The sequence below is a fragment of the Gymnodraco acuticeps genome, unplaced genomic scaffold (genome assembly GCF_902827175.1).
Source record: "Gymnodraco acuticeps unplaced genomic scaffold, fGymAcu1.1, whole genome shotgun sequence".
Classification (NCBI taxonomy): Eukaryota; Metazoa; Chordata; class Actinopteri; order Perciformes; family Bathydraconidae; genus Gymnodraco; species Gymnodraco acuticeps.
In genome coordinates this window covers 941221-962436 of record NW_022992191.1, presented here as the reverse complement: position 1 = coordinate 962436, position 21216 = coordinate 941221, and the positions used below count along the sequence as shown (strand labels likewise).

The 21216-nt window shown below is 40.1% G+C and overlaps 2 protein-coding genes across 5 annotated transcripts in view; one reads left to right on the top strand and one right to left on the bottom strand.

Moving 5' to 3' along the window:
• Positions 1-690: 690 nt before the first annotated feature.
• On the top strand, positions 691-7793 carry cckar (cholecystokinin A receptor). 2 transcript variants are annotated; one of them, XM_034205211.1, is made up of 5 exons: positions 691-977; positions 1769-2020; positions 4326-4587; positions 4857-4984; positions 5471-7793. In XM_034205211.1, the coding sequence occupies exons 1-5, from the start codon at positions 854-856 to the stop codon at positions 6055-6057; spliced, it is 1353 nt and encodes a 450-aa protein (XP_034061102.1). In that variant the 5' UTR covers positions 691-853; the 3' UTR covers positions 6058-7793. The 2 variants fall into 2 exon arrangements, with proteins under 2 accessions (XP_034061102.1, XP_034061101.1); XM_034205210.1 differs by having other exon boundaries at positions 1748-2020.
• rbpjb (recombination signal binding protein for immunoglobulin kappa J region b) overlaps positions 7792-21216 on the bottom strand; it is a 52834-nt gene continuing 39409 nt past the window's right edge. For 2 of the 3 annotated variants that reach the window (XM_034205207.1, XM_034205209.1), the window contains exons 4-11: positions 19234-19399; positions 18728-18902; positions 17826-17975; positions 16268-16380; positions 15352-15492; positions 14849-15004; positions 14622-14725; positions 7792-11711 (exon numbers count right to left, since the gene is read on the bottom strand). In XM_034205207.1, coding sequence (XP_034061098.1) covers positions 11393-11711; positions 14622-14725; positions 14849-15004; positions 15352-15492; positions 16268-16380; positions 17826-17975; positions 18728-18902; positions 19234-19399 — 1324 coding nt within the window. In that variant the 3' untranslated portion in view covers positions 7792-11392. The remainder of the gene's footprint in view (positions 11712-14621; positions 14726-14848; positions 15005-15351; positions 15493-16267; positions 16381-17825; positions 17976-18727; positions 18903-19233; positions 19400-21216) is intronic. The other variant, XM_034205208.1, reaches the window with a different exon arrangement.

Below are 21216 nucleotides of genomic sequence, written 5' to 3'. Positions count from 1 at the left end.
TTTCATCTTATTAACGAGACAAAGTCAAATTAAGATTTGTTCTAAATGGGGGTGTTTCATTGTGAATTTGACAAATGTTGTAACATATAGGGCTATTCATGTGTTTGATTATAATACCAGCCCTAAAATATCACCAACTCTTTCTACATGTTTCTCTTCCAAGGATTTCCTAATGAGTCCATATAACAATAATTGTAATATCTCTAAATATTTGAGTTTGCATTGTTTGGACATGAGCTTCATGTTGCTGCTGACATGTCACATGAAATGCTACATCGGAAAACCATGCTTTCCGATGTAAGCATTGGCACACTGTCAGTATCCCAGACACAGCACAGGCCCCGGATACCTGACATCTTACATTAAGTTAATTTCGGTTACGCACCTTGAATTTGTCCTCTCTTACAAATGATCTGGGAAATTAGACATATTTGAGGTATTAATAAAGAAGAAGAATGGTCCATGAAGAAAACCTACTTACCCCAGTGCCTCATCTCTATTACTACAATGATTTATGAGTGTTTTATTTATTTAAAATAAAAAGGGGAGGGGGGGGGGGGTTGCTGACTTGTGCAGACCCTAACGGCGGGCTGAACACTGAGGAATGCGATCCTGTCAGTAGATGGAAATGCTGAGCACGAGAGGAGCGCACCAGACACAGAGCGTCCTATTGGAACTTGTACAACAATATATATTCTTATAACAATTATTTTGTTCTTCTTTTTAATCGACAGTAAAGGAGTTATTGATATACATTTTTGATCCTTTTTGAGCATTTTCTTTATCTTGCAAGAGCATGCTGTTCTGATGCCATATGAGTGATTTTACTTGAGGTGACAAGGGAGAAAGCGACATGGAGACTTTCACGTTACACGAAATGCTCATTAATTCGACTGATCTTAACCAGATTTTATGTAATTTCGGGATCAACATTTCGGAGTGCCAGAGCGAGCAGGAGCCGTCACCCGAAACAAAAGGTACAGTGACTCTTATTTATTGCATATCACTATAAAGTCACAAGAAACTTCATGTCCAATAAAAGATCACTGCATTCTGCATTTTGAAATTCATTTTTATTGAAAATGCAATCAATTAAATCCAGTGTTTCTGCCTTAACAGCGACAGCTTTGGGCATTTTCTTTGCGTCAGTGCGCATTACGCATGGCTCAGGGTCAGATAACGCAGTCTGCTTTATGTTGTAGTGACACATATGTAGTCACTAAGACTATAGTTCTGCCAATGTCAAGTGAAGAGAAATGCATGCAATTCTGGCCACTGGATAAAGGGTTAAATGGCGCAGAGCTTGCACATTTTGTCTGGTCTATTCTAATGTGTTCAGAATATTGCATAGTGGTTATTCTTAGATACTCTTTTGAATATATGAATTTTTACTGTGAATATATTTGCTTTGAATGTTTATTTCAATTTATTTGTATTTTATTCTATTTTTAAGACATTTTGTAATGACTGACAAAAATGCTGTTTTGAGAAAACAATTTCTCAACTTAGGATGAATAAAGTTTCTATCTTTCTTTCAATCTATCTTTCCGTGTATCTATCTATCTCTGTGGAAAAAATCTAAGAGGGTTAATCAAACATGAGACATTTCATTTAGGATAATCATGGTGATTCCCAGATATTCTGATCCATTTGCTTTATACAAGTAGGATTATTTCAGGAGTTTTAAGTGGGATAAAATATATCAAAACCAAAAATAGAAACATTTTTAAGAATGACATGCCCACAGTTTGTCTCCCTCTCCTTTCAGACATCAACCAGACAGTGCGGATCATCCTCTACAGCCTCATCTTCCTCCTCAGCGTTCTGGGTAACAGCCTCATCATCGGGGTCCTGGTGAGGAACAGGCGCATGAGGACCGTTACCAACCTGTTCCTGCTGTCCCTCTCCATCAGCGACCTGATGGTGTCCCTGTTCTGCATCCCCTTCACCCTCATCCCCAACCTCATGAGGGACTTCATCTTCGGCACCGGCACATGCAAGCTGGTCATGTACTTCATGGGTAAGTGCTGAGTCGTTGGTTATCGTTACATTTGGATACAACCTACATTGAAATCTTGCTTTTGCTTTAAAATGTCACACTTTTGTCAATGATTTGGGATTTTCTTTCACCCACATATTGTTAAAATCTACTATTATCCCCCAGTGGGTTTAGTTTTACTCAAAGAAAGCTAAAGGAAACTCCAAATTGTCAAATTATTTATTTAAGTTGAATTTAAACGTGTACACATTTTGCAATCATCCATTATTCCATTGCCATTTCGTATAATTTCTGCCATGCAAATTAGTCAACTGTGAACATTGTGCAATATTGTGTTAAAGATGGAGGATCATTGAAGTCACCTTAGGCCGTGTTCAGCATAAGGTTAATTTCCCTACATGTTCTAATGCTCCTTGTGGTTTAATGAGCTCAAAATGAGCTAAAAAAGCCCTCGTCAACTCTCCCTTTTATGGTGGATTTAACCTCTTGAATATTAACAGTCCAATATCAGAGTCTTGAGCAACATGCTGTATGTTGTGTAGAAGGATCAGCCACAACCCAAATACATATTTTATGTATAAAAAGCAATTGAATATATTTGTTTTCATCTCCAAACATCTCAAATTTGTTTCAGCCGAACTTAGATTCTTGAGCTTCACTGTGCATAATGATGTGTGTGCCGAATGTGTGACAATAAAGGCTGTTTCCACACTCGTCTGCTGCGGGAAGCTTCACTGCATTCACTTTTATTCTGGGCGTGTACGTACATGCAGCTCTCCAATATGTTCCAATATGCAGCCCACAGAAGTGTGATGTTAGACACAGCAGCTGAACATGAGACAGCTCAGAGCAAGAACACAACCAGACCCGCTTTAGGGAGGAAGAAGCAAATCAAATGAGAACAGGGGGTGAGGTTATAATTAAAACATCGACCTAACTTAAAGGTCCCATGTCATGGCCATTTCCACTGATCATAATTCCATTGTTGAGGTCTACTAGAATAGATTTATACTGTGCAATTTTCCAAACTCACATTGGTTTCGCATACAGCATCTCTGTAAAGTATCATTTGTTCAACTAGTCGACAAATGCATCTGTACTTTAAGATAAACTCATAGTTAGACTCCAAGAGCACAATTTGAAACTAATTGACTGATTACTTGTCAAATGCTAATTACCTTTTTAGATTACTCTAAAACTGTTTCTCAAAAGATCCACAGCAGTCAGCTATACCTCTCAGAGCACCCTTGTAATAAGGTGTAGTCATTACAGATTATGCAATTTTACTAATATTTCATTTTCATCCGATTACAGGTCCGCTAGGAAATCTAATTTTCACTTTTGCCCCTTACATCCTCCCGTAGTGAGATCAGAGCGCTGTCATCCAGGTTTATTACCTAATTCGTCCGTGTGTTTATCTGTTTATGTGTCGCTCCTATGGGTTCGTACACAGCCATCATTTCAATGTATTTATAGTCCTTCTTGTTATTGTAACTCAGTGTGTTAACAGACAGGATATGCTCTGTGGCTAAATTTAATGTGACGAAAAATGAATGTGCCATAGATAGCATCCACAGTCACTGGAGTAAACACGGTGACATGTTGTCAGGATGCTGATCATTAGGTGTTACAAAACCCATGGTAGAGATTAAAACAACTAAAAGCTGGAGGGAAATGATACCTAATTAAAGGAATAGTTACAATTTAGGAAATGCACTTTGCTTTCTCGCCAAAAGTTTGAAACCACCTTGTCTGTTCATCAAGTATGAAGCTACAGCCTATTGTGCTGTTGTGTCTCAGTTCTGTTACACTTCTATGTCGTACACTTTGAATTTGTTTTCATGAATTTCGACAGGGTAGTGTGCAATGACGATTACCGTGGTTAGCTTGCTAGCTAGCTACGTTGTCGTTTGTTTCCAAATCATTACGGACTGCCCTTTTAACCTAATAACCAAACTAATGGCTTCTATCCACCAAGAAAAATAGTGGTATGTTTATTAATTAGTAACAATAATTACTTATTTAGCTTAAACTTTAGTATTAGTCATCATAGCGTCAAGATGAGATAGCAAAAGCCAGGCTAGCTATTTCTCCCTGATTCGAGTGTGAATGCTAAGCTAAGCTAACTGACCCCTGGCTCTATCTACTATAATGGTACACTTTTACTTAAACAAATGATATTATTAATATGGTCAGATATGGCCAGCTCATGCGATTACAGCACTGAAATGTCCTTATATTTTATATGTTTTTTAATAAATCAGGGCCAAAAACTAAAACTATAAAAGTCGATCATCACATTTTGGGGATTTTCTGTTCTTTGCAGGTGTCTCTGTGTGTGTTTCCACCTTCAACTTGGTGGCCATTTCCCTGGAGCGCTACAGTGCCATTTGCAACCCGCTGACTTCGAGGACGTGGCAAACCAAATCTCACGCCGCCAAGGTCATCACTGCCACTTGGGTTGTGTCCTTCATCCTGATGCTGCCGTACCCCATTTCTAGCAACCTCAAGCCTTTCACGCGCTACAACAACAGCACCGGGTACATGTGCCGCCTGGTGTGGCCCAACGACGTCATCCAGCAGTCCTGGTGAGCTGAGAATAAGTGCATTAGGCGTCGTACCTTTAGTGTCCCAGCAGGCTGTCCTCACAGTCGATGCACTTAGATTAAGTGTAAAAGTAGCCTGTTGCTAATTTCAGATGGCGCCTTTATTGATTTGCTCAGTGTGTGCTGGTGAGAGACGACCTCTTGGGGAAATCCTCCTGCACGACAGAGATGACCCTACAAAATAAAAGCAAACAATTGCAAGGTTTAATATAATGATAAACGTTTGCATATACCAAATGTGTCCCTTGCAGGTACGTGTGCCTGTTGTTGATGCTCTTCCTGATCCCCGGGATCATCATGATGACAGCCTACGGACTCATTTGCGTGGAGCTTTACCGTGGCATCTCGTTTGAGCTGTCCAGCAGAAAGTCTATCAGAGGTATTGAAATATACAATTATAAAAGGACAATGCTGGCATTATTCTGTTTTTGATCCTATGGTAAATACCACAATGGCTGTTTTAATCAGCTCCAAGCTCACTGTTATTTTTCCTGATGATGCAAATCTATAAAAAACGGATCAGAAGTATTCTTTCATATATGTAAAAGAAAATAGCTAAATAATTATGTTAGCTGGGCACAATAGATTTGATCAGATGTTTAAAATATTGTTGTAAATAATGAATTTGTAAATAATTTACAAATGGAAAATCATGCTATATTTATGAAGAAGCAATTGACATTATGTTGTCAGGAAAATCTTTACTGAGGTACCTAATCAGTTGAAAAGTATATTTTATCATAGACTTCTATACAATCAAACTTCTTTTTGCAACCTGAGTGACTTTCTGAGCCATAAGTGCTTTTAGACTGCTGATAAAAAATCGACACTTGGTCTTTTCTTAACAAAATCTCTCCCCTGGCAGAAAGACAATCCAGCACTGGCAGCATAAAGCCTGGTGACAGTGACGGGTGTTACATGCAGCAGTCCAAAAGGAAGAGCATCACTGGGGGTGGAGGCAGCTCCAGCATCAAGCCCAAAGCAGAGCGTGTGTGCAGCAGCAGCTCCACAGCCAACCTGATGGCTAAGAAGCGTGTGATCCGCATGCTCCTGGTCATCGTCTTCCTCTTCTTCCTGTGCTGGACCCCCATCTTCGTGGTCAACGCGTGGCAGGCTTTCGACCGGCGCTCGGCCTACCGCCTCACTGGGGCGCCCATCTCCTACATCCACCTGCTGTCCTACACCTCGGCCTGCGTCAACCCCATCATCTACTGCTTCATGAACAAGCGCTTCCGCCAAGGCATGCTGGCCACGTTCACCTGCTGCAGCTGCCTGAGGAGCAGCGGTGGCCTGGGGAGGTCGGCTGGAAGCGGGACCGCTAAAGGGGAATTGGGCAGATTAAGAGCGGGGCCAAAAACCCCCGAGCAGAATGGTCATACCCCGCCAAGCGGAGCCAACACACACTTCACCTACACCGGCATCCGTCCGTCAGCCTGGAGTGAGCTGACCTAAACTCGATCGATGTGTGTGCAAACAGTTAAAAAATGAGTTGTTTTAATGTCAAGCCTTCACAGTGCTTATGTCACTAGTTTATAAGCAGCTATGGCACCGAAAGCTACAGTGTCCAAGCTGGTTGACCTGATCATGTTAAGCCTTAAAAGGGCCTCACAAAGCAGAACAATCGTTTTTTTGGTTTTCCACCGTTTAAAAACTCTGTCTACAAATGTTACATTCCCATACGACTGAACTGCATTTTCAATTATGCTTCAGGTAAACATATTTTCTTCCAGATTGCGGACCCAGTTTCAAACAGTTGGTAACAAAACGAAACAACAATAGTTATTGGTTACGTTTAGTAAAAGATCAAGATTTGGCTCAAAATAATAGACCGCACGATAAAATCAGTTTATCAAAATTACAAAAAAGTATAAATATTCTTACTTACCAATCTTGAAAACAGTTCACACCAAGATCTGCACATTTTAGGCAGCAATCTGATGCCACACAAGGACCAAAGTGGACCCTCAAGGATGTGTTGGAATTAGCCTGTATAGCCAGGCAGTTAGCTTAGCTATTAGCTAACTGCTAATTACTTCTAGCAACACTAAGACAAAAGTAGAAAAACATCAAATAAGGGGGAAAAAGGAGTAAGCTGTTCCTATATACAAAAGTCCTTTATGCTAAGCTATGCTAATCACCTCCTGTTGCTAGCTCCATTTGATGGAAATAACTGCAAACTGATGGCTGCCTAGAAGGCGGGAAAATACATTAAAGAAAGATCTTCAACACCAAATGGTCAGCTCTGATGTGAGCATTTCATCATAACAGCGATGACTGCTATGGTCCTTTAAAATCAGACTTGTGTGTAAACAGGCTTTGTATCTGTCGTGTACACTGCAGCATTGGCCGCCAGTCACAATGCAACTGTAATCGGCAGCTTCAAAACAGTCCTGCGGTGCACAAATAGTGCTGCTCTTGTCCTTGACCTAATGTGTGTGTGTGGGTATATGTATGTGTGTGTGTCTACATGGGCTGTACTGTGCTATGGGAGCTGGAGAGGCCTTATCATGTAGTGGGACTTTGAACACCTGTCCTGTATCCCCTCTATCTTCTTCAAAGAGTGAATTCCCGGCACCTGATTCCAACTGTTAAATATAGCAGCGTTCATGTAGCAACTTTTTGTTTTCTTGTTTCTGTATGTCAATGTTGTATAAATTCCTATTTACAGTGTAGGTTTGATGCATTTCTGAATATTTTCGAGTTGTTTTATTGCATGAAGATGTGCCTATTTTGACACAAGTCCTTTTAAATATGAACACAATTGAATGTAATCAATCGTTTTACAGGTTTATATACATCTGATAGTTGTTTCGGGGGTTGTATTGGGTTCTTTTTGTTATAGACACACAAGCCATCTCTGAAAAACCAGCGTCTGGTTGACCATATAAAGACCTGCGTCTGCGAAGGCTCAGGGCAAAGTAACGTGGAGCTTTTAACGGCGTTATCGAAAGTGGATCCAAAAAGGACAAAGGGCATTAGACGAGGTGGAAAAAGAATAGGCTCTATATTCTGGGACTTCTTCCCAAGGATACGAGCTCCATTTGGGCTTGGAGGATGCTAGAAGCCCTGAGAGAGCGTATCTGTCACTGGAGGAAGAAAAGACTGGGTTATTCATTCATTCTGTAAAAGTGTATTAAACAATGCTTCTCTACGCTTCTGATGACAATTAAAAACATAACACAAAGCAAGATTTTATATCACTTTTTTATTTTTCATTTTTATGCCAATATTGCAAGTTTTTTTTTCTCGTTTTTTTTCTTCTTTTAATGACATACAGATTTGAGCATGATCTGGAGCTGCAATATGTACAAAAACAAAACTAACATATGTTATTTAAAAAAAACGTCCCCTTTGTTTTGACGTTATTGCTAAATGTTACAAACGGCACAGGTTTCTACCATCAGCAACCCTTTGAGCACTGAGTATACTACCACAATGACACCTCTGCTTACCATTTACTAGAATAATACACAGATACAGTGAGAGTGAAAGAGAATGGAGAAGGAGAGGAGCGGGGAGAATGACAACGGAAAGGTGATCCAACTGTAGCGAAGCTAAGCATAACAGGCTGCGTGTTAAAAACTAAAAAAGGGAGGGGGGAAACTCCGAATGTACGTACATAAACATGAGCGGGAAAGAGTGAGAATGAAATGTGTGAGAGAGAAAGGGTTCGCGCTCTGTAGTGCAAACAGCCAATAGTCTTAAGGAGAAGTAAGGCTGAGTGCGACAGAGAAGGGCTCAACACTCCTTTTTTTTGTATTTGTTTAAAGCTGCCTCTCACTCTGCCCTGTTTTGTTTAGCAGTGCATGAAAACTACATTATAAAAGACATTTGGCATATTAGAAGATACATACATTGTTCAGAGCTCATTATAAAAAACAAACAAACACAAGAACAGCTGCTTTTGGAAGAACAAATATGATCAGACACAAAGAAAGAAACCGGTTAAGATCTTTTGTAAGAAGCATCGCTGAATGAGATTTTTCCTCTTTCTCTTTTTAGTTATTTCAGAAGGCATGTAACATGTTTTGACCCCTTTTTGAGTATGTTCCGTCTCTTACGAGAGAAATTAACTGTAAACCAGCTGAGATTGTCAAGGCGACACATTGTTTTTAAAAGCATGCATCACCCCCTTTATTAGTTATTTGAGCTAATGTGACAAAGCTGCTCGAGATGATGAGAAGCCGGAGGTGGTGAACTGTAAGAGGCGACTCCGCATGTAAACAAAATATCCAAGCTCTGGGGGGGGGGGGGTTAAGGAAGGAGGAGGGCGTGATGCTAATGCAGAAGCTAGGTTAAAAACTCGCTGAACTTATTATAAAAAACACTCACGTTAAAAATCTACAGTTAAGATTCTGTGTGTAAAGGGTTCAGGTTGACCTGCAGCTCAAATATGTGGCGCTACACTGCCGCTGCAGCACCTCCGCGGTTTCCAGGATGAACAGGTAGTGGCCTCTTTTTTTTATAAAAAGAAAAAAATGACACTCCCAGGACAACTGAGGCAGCACGGGCAATAATGCACTTTTTCTTTTTCTGTTTTGACATAAGACAAGGGGAGACTTTGTACCAATAATTTAAAAAATATTACAATATAAAACATTTAATATTAATGACTGACAGGTGGGCGGCGAAACGGGGGCATAACTTAATATTTTTTACATCGAAAAGGGGGTGCAAGCGAATCCTTTTTTGTTCCTATTTCAAGGGTTTGTTAGTAAGAAATACTTCATTAAGCAGACATTCAAGTTACAGTTTTGTTGTTCTGTTACCCCCGGAAGTGTATACAGTTGTACTGTAATACTAAGATCACAAGTATTGCCTTTGAATGTTTATCTTATCGCACATTTGGATCCTGGTGGAAGGAAGAAACACCCCAGTCGCTTTTTTTTTGGAGAGCAGTTGGAACACACTTTTGAAATGGAGCGAGTCTGACTCAATATTCCATTACAGCAACTACATATGACAGTCTCTCACACACTCACACACACATACCCACACACACACATATTTGCTGGCTGGTGAACTAGTGCTCAGGCGGACAAAAGACGATGAAATGACAATATTGCTGTTCTGTTTGGAAATCTTCATTAACACACATTTAGAAGGCCTTTAAACTCCTACAGGAGACGCGGTCGCCATGAACACGGATGAGAGCAACTACTCGGAGTCTACGATGTACACACACACGTTTGTTTTCTGCAAAGACAATAAAACCACAGGAGATTTGTTTTGTTTTAAAAAGAAGGCTGACAAAAGAGCTTACGGCGCTCGTGAGACATTGTACCAAAAGTGGAAAGGTGCCGCGCACCGCATGAGAATAAAAAACGGGCATATTGTACACCGAAGAGACTCTTTCCGGAAGGCTGCTTTGCATGATAAATGTGGAGCTCGAACCGCTCCTGTGATGAGAAGCGAGGCATTAGCTTGTGCTATGCACAGGTTCCTCCAACGTGAGCAGATAAGAAAAAGGTGAAGTACGTTTTTTTGTTGTAATTGAAGTTATCGGTAAGGCCACATCAAATTGAAAAGTTTTTTTTGGGTTAAATGCCACCACTGGAAGACACCTTGCTCGGTGTAGTTTTTTCACCACATCATGATAAGCTAACAGTGAGCGCAACAGATACAGGATAGTAGATATGTGAGCGGTTTGACTGTGTACACAGTAAGAATATACAGTACTAAGGCTATCATTTTAAGTCAATGACTACGCTTGTTTGAAAAATGACTTGTTTTTCGTAACCACGGAAGTCTAGTTTTTCTGCAAATGTTGCTATGACTCCACGTGAGATGTACTGATGTGTATACTTGTCCGAAGGAGAACATAGCGCACATAGAGTATTGCAGGCAAGGCAGAGGCGTTGCTTAAAGCTTTTCTTTTTAAAGACTTCATAAAAACCAATGATAAAACATGGGCCATCTGAGGTTATTCCCCAATTCAAAAAACAAACAAACAAATACAACCTTATGTAAAATAAACAACCCAGACTTCAGATTTTTCCCCCAACAGAAGAAGCAAGTGTATCAAAAAACAAACAAAGGAAATCCAAAAGGTTGAAAAAGCAGGCGTTTGTAGTAAGGTCACAATAACATACAGGTTGGGATTTTGGACCTCAGAAAGGGGGGAAACAAAGCCCAAGCTCAGAGGAAGAATAGAAACTATTTGGTAACAAAAGTGTACTATATGTTTAATACAAAAAAGGTATGGAGAAAAATGTACCTTTACTAAAGCTTATACAAGATCCTTGGTCCATAAAAACTATGTTATCGTCACGTTTTATGTGTGTCCCTCTGCATCCTCCCTCCAACAACAATACATCCAGCCCCCTTTAGGAAATCAACGCGAAAATAACAAAACAAAACGGAATAATTATAAAACAAGTGGCGAGAGGGGTTTTTTGGGAGGGCGCAAAAATATACTTTCCTTTCGAGGGATTTGTTTTTGTACACGTTGGATGTATTGTTGTTGTGGCCGTAGAAAGGTGCCGGTGCTTGAAGGAACTTCACTCGTTCCGAAACACCAGAAGTGGATAGGCAGGTCCCTAAAGTAACCGCAGGAGAGGGGGCGTGTCACGGAGCGCTTATTCCCATTGGCTGACAGCGCCGTGATGTCGCTCGGCCTTCAGATTCTCCCTGCGTTCGCTCCTTTTACTCCCACCAATTTTTCAGCTTCTTTGTATCCAAAATGTATACGCAGCACTTTAGAGTCTTTGTTTATTATTTCCCGTAGTCTTTATATACCTTGTGGTACATTCGCTCTCAAGGCATATAGAGTGGCCCCCTGTGTGCGTTAGGAGACCACGGCCGCGGCGGTGGATGATGAAGACGTGACCCCCGCGTTGGAGGTGCTGTTGGGGCCATACACGCCGGGCTCCTGGCTGCTGTTGCTGAGCAGGGTGGAGTTCCCGGACCGCAGGATGGCCCCGGCGGCGCTGCAGTGCGGCCGCGGCCCCGGCTCCGGCGTGTAGGTGAAGGTCAGCGTGGTGGAATAGATGATGCCGTCGTTCCTGACCAGCGTGACGGGCACCTGCACGGGCTGCCGCACCCAGCGCCAGCCCTCGCGGAAGGCAGAGATGTCGGGCACCACGCACAGCATGCTCTCCGCACACCTGCAGGGGGAGGGGAGGGGGGGGGGGACGACACACATGTTAGAGGTATAGTCACACAGGGGTCTCTTTGTGTTTAAATCGAGTACATTTATTTTTGTTGTAGCCCTTAAAATATTCCTTGATACACTGAAACCACTATTTTACAGGTGCATAAGATAACAAAATGATATTTATCTTTTTCCAAAAGAGTGAGTTTTAGGAGCAAACTCTGCTCACCAGAAAATATAAACAAAATATACTATTCTAAAATTGAGAGGGATTATTACATCTGCAAATGTTCAAGTATCTAAAAAGGTATTTTTGAAAAATATCCAACAGGGTTTTAAAAGTGTTATAGAACTTTCAAAGTAGGAAGATATTCCAAAACAAAAACGTTTATCTTGGTGTTTATACAGAAAAAATAATATCAGTTGTAGGAATAGCAACAGAGACTCTTTAATTATAAGCAGGGTTCATACACTTTTTCAACAATGATTTTCAATGACTTCTCCATGACCTTTACCTAATTTTCCATGACCAAAAAAATTACTCTTTCTCAGCGGTACCACATGGAACAGGAAAATAAGGTCTGCATATGAAACATGTTGTGCCTATCTAAAACAAATCAAATAGTTGGCTTACTAGTTTCTACACGCTAAAGCAACTCAAATCTCTCACCAGCAAAATACCTCGTTGACAGTTAAATGCCATTTTACGTTTCATTACTATACGATACAGTATTTATTATCGTTATAGTATTACTATTTCGGCGATTAGATAAAATATAAATTATATTTGATGCAACTTTAGTTACATTTCCATGACTTTTCCAAAAATATTGTTTTCCATAACTTTTCCAGGGCCTGGAATTAGCATTTTGAATTTCCATAACTTTTCTAGGTTTTTAATGACCGTAAGAACCCTGTATAAGGCCGCAGTAACATCTCGGAGGTTCTTTCCCCGACAGTGGTTAGTCTGGACTTTTCATTCTCCTCCACTGTCTCCGATGTAATGCTTGGTGGGTGGTACTAATAAACAGATTAAATAGGATCTGTGTATAAACTCAATATGACAGAAAGAAAGCCAAGGACAAAGCTGTAACATTGCAGAACCTTGGCTTTTAAAGGTTTTTGGCTCAGTCAAAGAAAAACTATTTCCAATGTTGGAAAACTGAGGATTATACAACTTGATTTAGTCCAGGGGTGCCCAACCTTTTTTTGAACCGAGAGCTACTTTTAAAGTTGTCGGTCTGCCGAGATCTACCAGTCCAAATAGAGAGGCGTAGCCATTACTGACAGCCTACTTACTACCAGGTAAATACACACTTCTACTTGTATAAAACTGACCTTTGTACGATTAATACTCCATAAAATACTGCAGATCCTTTATCTTACCTCTTTTTCTAATCTACACGCATACAAGTATTTAACTGAAGTTACACAACAATGTTGTTGATACAGAGTTGGAGTTTATTCACACGTCACTACAGTGGGTAATGTTTTCAAGAAACATTGAACAGCGCTGCCACATATGACACAGGGAAAAAGAAAAGACTCTGAACTCTTTCTTTGCCATTATATAAAAACAGTGTTGCTACAAAAGTATATATTAGGCTTACTAATAACTCAGATCTGAAGCTACACAGGAATCTGCTGCCAAAGTGCAATAAAAAAGACAAAATTAATAGAATCAAACCCTTTTTTTGTTGCATTTTAGTAGAGTATAAAAATAAATGCCTTTAAAATAGGATGCAAGCAACACTAGTTTCTTAACCTGAATTGATAATAGACTATAATCAATTTAAGTTTGCATTCTTATACCATTTTGTACAATAATTATAATGAATAAGTTCAAACAAACTAAAACTTACAGCTGATTAATAACGGTATCTAACTTGAGTTTTTATTATATCAAAAACCTGTTTAAATGCTGCTGTTATTTTTACTGTCCCCAAAAAGCACGTCGCAGCCTCCAGGAATGCTTCTTTCACAACTTCGCCGTCTTTGAAAGACTACATGTGTTTTGCAAGAACGTGACTGACACGATAAGATGCTCTGGTAGCAGCCTTGCTCTTGTTGTTGGGCCTGGTGAAAATGGACTGCTGTGCATTTAGCTGTCCTTTCAGGCCCCTCCCCTTTTGGGAGCGTAGGGCAGAATTAGGAGGGAATTCCGTCTCGTAGCGTTTGTGCACTGTTTTGAAATGCCGCTCCTAAATTACCCTTCTTCGATAAAGCCACGCTCGCATTGCAGATGAGACAGATGGACTTTAAATTGGAATAGATACAAAAAATAATCATCCTCCCACTCGGAGTGAAAATTATATATTTTGGGCTTTCTTGCTTCTGCCATAATTGCGGTCTTGTGTGTGTGCGGACTGTCACTCCTGTTGACACGGACAATGTCAGCGAACTAGTGCACTGCCCCGACACATGGGGTCACGCTGGCCAATCACAAGGGCTTTGATGCGTTCAAGTGCATTATTCTGGCACAGGAAGATTATGTTATAGGACGTTAACGATAAAACTGAATATTGTTGTTCTATTTTTAGACACATCTCGCGATTGACTGGGAATCTCCCCGCGATCGACCGGTCGATCGCGATCGACCGGTTGGGCACCCCTGATTTAGTCCATTAGGCATCCACAGGATCTGCAGCATTACGCCTGAGAGAGAGCATTTTGAAAGCTTTTATTCATTTAAATTACATTTATAACTTATTCATATATCCTTTATATTCATTCATCTCAAGTCAATCATTTCCAATGAATGTATTATCCCTAATAAATTGTTGAATAAGCTGTAATGGGCATTTTGGATACTGATGAGAAAAAGTGAATGAATATGATTTGGACAAAAACAGGAAAAAGTAGATTGGGGAGAACAATAACAAAAATGTCTGTCATGTAAGGTGTGATCTTTAAGACAAATTACCTGTACATGGTCTCCGCTTCGACATCTCCGAACCAGACCCGCAGATTTGAAGTGAAGTTCTGTCCCGTCAGCTCCAGCATGGCGACGTCTCCTCCACCATTTAGCTGAGGACAAAGAACACATATTAAAAGGACTGAACCCAGATTTATGTTCACGGACTACAGGAGTACCACAAGGCTTTGTGTTGGGGCCCTTGTATTTAAAAAGAATGTCTCTTCTGTGTCTACCTGTAAGCTCTCTACCACAGGCACGGGGGTGACAGGCGAGTGCACGGGGCCCATGCCCTCGTAGAAAGTGTATTCAGCCTTGTCTGTGCTGATGATTGTCCAGGAGGCGCCGTCATTGATCATCTCCTTGTTTGGTTCCTTTGGGCATGGAGTGGCCTTGGAGTAGAGGAGACAGAAACCTTAATGTACATCAGGGCAGAGATAACCACCAACAATTGCATCAAATTAAGACTACTTTGGATTTATGACCATCTTAAAAAGTAGAGGAGTGGAGTGCACACTTTTCTTCAAAGACGAAAAGGCATCTTGTCCTGAAACATCTCCATACAGAGCTCAAATTGCTTTCAGTCTACTTTAAATGGGACAGAAATGGCTCCCGATTTCAAAATGCTAAACCAATCATCCTGAATGCTCCCTGAAGAGCAGAAGATTAACTGGATCTGAGGGTGAAGTGACCTGAAAGGAAGAGATGTAAGAAAGGGGAGGTTGGGTGAGACACTCACTTGAAACTGGATGATCCTTTCTTGGGATAGGCACAGGTACATGCGCTCTGTGTCCTTCAGGTAGAAGGCACACTTGTGGAGCTGGGAGACGGGGTCGTCGGCGTCCAGCAGCGCCGTCTGCTTGTCCACTTTACGGATGATCTGATGGGGGAAGAAAGAGATAGATTAGAAGCACAGGAAAGCCTAAAGAAAGAAACACTATTTGTATAATTTGACAGGGATAAATGATAAATAAAGATAAATGACAGGAGTTAAGGGTAGGGGGAAGCAGAAAACAATGATGGATGGACAGAAGGGAGGCAAGCAGAAAGCTCAGTATGTGCTTTTGAAGAAAAACATATAATTGTACAAGTGACATGAGACTAGCAAACAAAAACAAACAAGGTATTTTTGTTTGGTAACGGATATTAAATGAATAATTCAACACTTTTGGAAAATTGCTTATTCGCCTTTTTGCCAATAGTTAGATTAAATGCAGATTGATGAAATTCATAAATCTCTACCTCTTAACCCAATGATTAACATGTGTGTCGATTGTTTGTTAAATCCTTACAAAAATGTGTAACGTGATTTTTTGGGGAAATGCGTGACTACTAGCCAATATTAGTCTAATGTGTCCCAAACTGCAAACTATGCCTGCTATATTCTATTTGCCTGTATTAAGCAATCTATGACCTAAATCTGACATGAATGTACAAACCTATATAAAGTCATTCTTTATATAGCCTGCCATCAAATGTTTTTCATAATTTAATGATAAAACCAGATAATATTTGACCAATACAAACCTTGAAATCTTCCCGGACATGTTGACTTACACAATTCGTTTTTTTTATGGAAATGCTGCTTTGAGTGTTCTAGTCTACTTATCAACAAAAACAATGATTTGTAATCTCAAATGTTGTGTTTGGTTTACCAGTCTGGGCAGGGCCATGCCGGTGACGGAGCACACCAGCTTCACTGTCTGGCCGTAGTGGATGTAACCGTCTCTCACAGTGAACTCTTCTCCTTCTGACTCCTCGTCATCCACTGGAAACACAAGAAGAAGTCAGCGCTGCAGCAAAGCCATGACATTTTCAAACCCATATTCAATCAATCCCTGTGTTTGATGTGATGCATCAGCTGTGTAATTACTATGAATCAGCGTGGGCTTTTTACGTGAAGACAAAGTGACAAGCCCACACTCCTCACACTGAACCTCTATACCAGGGGTGCCAAACTTCTTTGACCGAGGGCCACATACAGAAAAATATATACGAAGGGCTGGGCCGCTCACTAGAGGTATATCGCCTCATAAGTTCAGTTATAAGTTAGCACAATCAATCAACTGTAGGTCAATGATGCGTGTGAGTGTTGGCAGCTCATCCCTGAAAACAGAAGCCTGAGATTGATTATAATAAGGAGAAATAGAGAGGGTGCATTTCAAGCTTGTTAAGTAAACAGGTCATTGGGCTTTTTTCTTATCGACTAAGATATGTTAGAAAATGTTTGCAACTTTAATTGAGTGAATGGATTTAACCCTTAGATGCACGAGTGACTGGACTCTTCCATAAGTGGGTCAAAAAGGACCCGTATTAGAATAATATGTGTTTTTATGCCATTTTTTTTCGTTATGAAAAATCACACTAGAAATATTTTATATTTAATTTTTCACTATTTATAATTTTAGACATTTTTTTTACATTTTGAAAAAAAACGTTTTGAACATATTGATGCAAAGATCTCCGCTATTCGGCGACCCTCACAGTATTCCAGTCCCTTTTCAAAACTCATCTCTTCTCCTTGTCTACTCATAGCCCCCCCCCCCCCCATCAATCCATGCCGGTTGATCAAGTCTGATAGTCCTATACCCCCCACCCTAACCTTCCCTTATATTGTAAAGCGATTTTGAGTCAATGAAAAGCCCTATACAAATATAATGTATTATTATTATTATTATACTGACAGGTATCAGATCTTGCTGTGTACAATAATCTTCCTGAGAGGTGTCACTTGTGATGTCGTCTGTGTGTTCCACAGTGAATGTATTCCTGACAGCCACAGGTGATAAGAATCAAAGGTTCCCAGAGGATTCCATAGAAAATGCATGCAGGTCATTTTTAACCCACTTATGGAAGCTTGGGGTAGTAATACAAAAACTACAATTTCTTAAAATGTATAACATTTTAATTTAAAATGTGAATGGCATGATATCCAAAACATGTTTTTTGAGGAATAACTGGAATATGAAATGATAAAAAAATGTAATTACAAAGATACTTCAACAAAACCACCTCACCGGGTCAAAAAAGACCCAGTCATGCATCTAAGGGTTAAAAAGAATAGGGTTAACATGAATACTACGGCGTAATATAATTTTACATTTATAGTTAAGAAGTACAATATAAGACGAGCACAAGTTTCATTTGTGGGTCATCTCTATACTGTACAATTCTAAGCTTTTTTCTAAATGTTTGTGTTACTGACAGACGTACACAGGTGGATGTAAAAGGCGCCCCATTGCTGGGAGCTGGCATGGAAGTTTCCGCCCTCCACGTGAAGGTAGCGCGTGCTGACTGTTTGGGACCGGAGCCGGTTGAAGAGCGCCACCTTGGTCCCTGATGCGATGCACACTGTGGAGAAACCAAAAGAAAAAAAAACACAGACTAGAAGGTTACATAACGGCAAAAAAATGACCTCTTGCAGCGATAACAGTGTGGGAATCTGAGCAGAGGTGATGTGTCACTACAGTTGTGTTAACATGTGACAGAACTGGGTTACCAGACACTCAAGTGAAGCTACAGCGCCCTCTAGTGGTGACACATCATAAGAATACTGATATAAGATTACATAGGAAAATGCAAACATTTTAGTAAATAAATTAGGTACATTTGTATTCTTTAAACTTCACATTCAGCTATAAAAATTGTTTTTCCAATTACATTTTTTATTGTTATTATTTATACACTGCCATAGGTTCACTCTGAGACGTTGTATTAGAATGTGTTTAATGCATAAAATCAATAAATAAATGTATGCATACAGTGCAATACATACATCAATTTAAAAAAGGGAATGAAAGTAGAGAAATAACATCATTGAAAGTAAAATGTGTCAACAATATTAAAAGACTGAAAAGTGCAACTGTTAAAGTAAATACCTTTTTGTATAAATAAATGTGCTTTTATATATTTAACGTGCGTCCTTCTTATGTGTCTTTAAGCTAAACAAAATCATTTTACATCTAAAGTTCAGACCCGAACTCCAGTTTCACAAGTCAGTGAAAGCGCTTACACCCACGTCTATCAAATGTCATCAGTGTCCCCGGCACAGACAAGAGACAAACGTGTGTGTGAATGTGTGTGTATGTGTGTGTGACAAACAAGCAGAAACTCACGGTCAGCGTTCTTTAGGGACTGCTTCTTTTTGGAGGGCTTGGAGATGACTTTGATCCTCTTGCTGAGGAAGACGCCGATGTCAGTGCTGTTGCCGTAGAACATCTTGACAGACAACATGAAGTGCTTTCTCTTGTCGGAGTCAGATATGTACAAGGTTTTGGCTGTGCAATAATTCTGGGTGGACAAGGAGGGGAAGATACATCAGGATGCATTAGATCTTTTATTCTTCAAAGGATGTTTTCTGTGCAGCATGTCTTGGAAAAGATATACAGAAAAGTGACACGAGAAGTTACAGCTGACATTCCATTTATTCTTTAAGTGATGAGTTACCATGTCACCGGTTACATATTTCCCCGCTGACAACAGACAAATGGAAGGAATTTAACCTTGAGAAGAAGTGAAGGCGACTAAGTATTATTACTGGAGGTAAAGTATGTAGGTATGTCAGCTTCAAGTGCATTTCCGTGAGAAGGTAAATAAGTGAGTGACACATGATGTAACGTACCTTTCCCTCTAAGTTAAGCTGTTGCATTTCTTGGTCGCTGTTGCCGATGCCGATGAAGGCGCAGGGCTGCGACTCCTGTTCGGAGCAGCCGTCCCGCTCCATCTGCTCCTTCTTTTTCTTCCAGCCGCTGCCCATCAGGTACACGCAGGGAGGAGGGCAGAAGAACCTGGACACAAGCATAAATATTTAAGATTATTTAGCACACATGAAAGATGCACTGTTTTATCAATAATCTGACTTTCAACATTAATATCTTAATGTATATATAGACAACATTTTACATATTTTTTTTTTTTTAAAAACAGTTGACACTATACTTCTTTTGTGAATATATATATTTTTATCTTAAATTACATTGTTAATGTCAATATTTTTATAATATTTGAATTTTATATTCGTATTTTTAAACTTTTAGTTTGAAAATGGAGCAACTGTCACAAATATTTTTCCCACCGAGGAGCGGATGTTTGTGACATTTCTTTATTTGGATAACAAATATTTCTTTAAATATTGGTATGTTTTTAATCAATCTGCCTGGATGAAAAAGATCAAATACATTTTCCATGAATTGTAAACATCATTTGTCCTAAAGAAAGACTTTAAAACCACTTTGAATAGAACAAACTGGCATTATACATCTCCCCATTTACACCAGAAGAGGGCAGACCTGTGCTAAGCATCAACAAGACCGTCAGAAACCTTTATCGACACACTGTTAAGTACAATTGAACTAAGCACTCTTTCCTAAAGCTGTCAAGCCTCATTTAGCAGATGTGAACATGAGCAATCCAGCATGAAACTGATCTTGTGAAATAAAAAAAGACGTTTCAAGAAAAAAGGTAACTTGTTTCCAGTGACGTGCGGTGAGGTTCGTGGCTGGTGAGGCACTGACTCTTTCAGGGTCAGATTTACAAATATTATATTTTGACCTTAATCGAAATACTCGGTTATTTTCAAAAGCTTTTTTAGTCTGATGCTTCGATTCATTTTAAACAGACCTTTCAACAAAAGGATAGGCCTACCCACAATTTAAATATTGGATTGTTCTGTCTTAGTAAGATCCCATGTTCATTATAATTGTGGTCTTACCTTGACTTGAAGATGAAGTCCATGCTATCCTTCTGGACAACAATCTCTATTACTTTTTTGTAAAAGTCCTCCTTATCTTCCTGTAGTTTCAAAAGTCTAGTTTGTTGTTTGCGTCTACCGCTACCGTGCCTGCGTAAAATAACAGTCGCAACAAGAACCTGTGGGCTCACTTGCGCCCCCTTCAGTGCGGCAGAGGTTATGGCTGCCTCCCCTGGTGCTTTTTTCATTGCCGTTGTATGATGAGACCAGCGAGCCTAAATATCATATACGTGAAATAAGTTATTTAGAGACTATGGATGGCGAGGATAAATGTAATAAAGGGATCTACAAACATTACATTGGTGACATTCAGTGAGATGGTGCAGGCATGCGCTTAGGGCCTGCTTTCCAGCCAGTTTCTGTGAGGTGACGCATTCTGAGGTGAGGCAGAGCTCATCTGTGCCTCACCTCACCTCACAGTAACTGGCTTGAGCGCGCTCACAAAATAAGTGCCCGCGCTCCAGCCAGTACTGTGGGCTTACGAGAGGCAGAGCTCGTCCCTGCCTCACTTCTCATCGCTACCCGTAGTTGTAGCGGAGCTCGGCAAATTTGCTGATTTTGACTATAAAAAGCGATTGGAATCATACATAAATCACATTTACAAAACAGATCAGTGGAGACATTTTATTATTATTACTATTTAGTTTTTCTTTAGTTGTTTTTCCGTTACATTGGAGTATGACAGGCTCTGCCTCCCCTGACTGCACGTCGCTGCTTGTTTCCCCCCATGTCAGGAGTCTACATGCCCTCGAATCCCTTACAACTCAATTCAGAAGAATGACAACGTAAGCCCTATCGAATGTCTCATCACAGAACCAGCATAACTTCAAGTAAATTCATGTGTGTCAGTGTGAA

Bases quoted from the DNA above. Each gene is read 5' to 3' on its own strand.
- cckar (XM_034205210.1), top strand. From the start codon at position 854: ATGGAGACTTTCACGTTACACGAAATGCTCATTAATTCGACTGATCTT. The intron at 978-1,747 runs GTACAGTGACTC...ACATGCCCACAG, and splicing joins GCCGTCACCCGAAACAAAAG to TTTGTCTCCCTCTCCTTTCA. The intron at 4,985-5,470 runs GTATTGAAATAT...CTCCCCTGGCAG, and splicing joins CAGCAGAAAGTCTATCAGAG to AAAGACAATCCAGCACTGGC.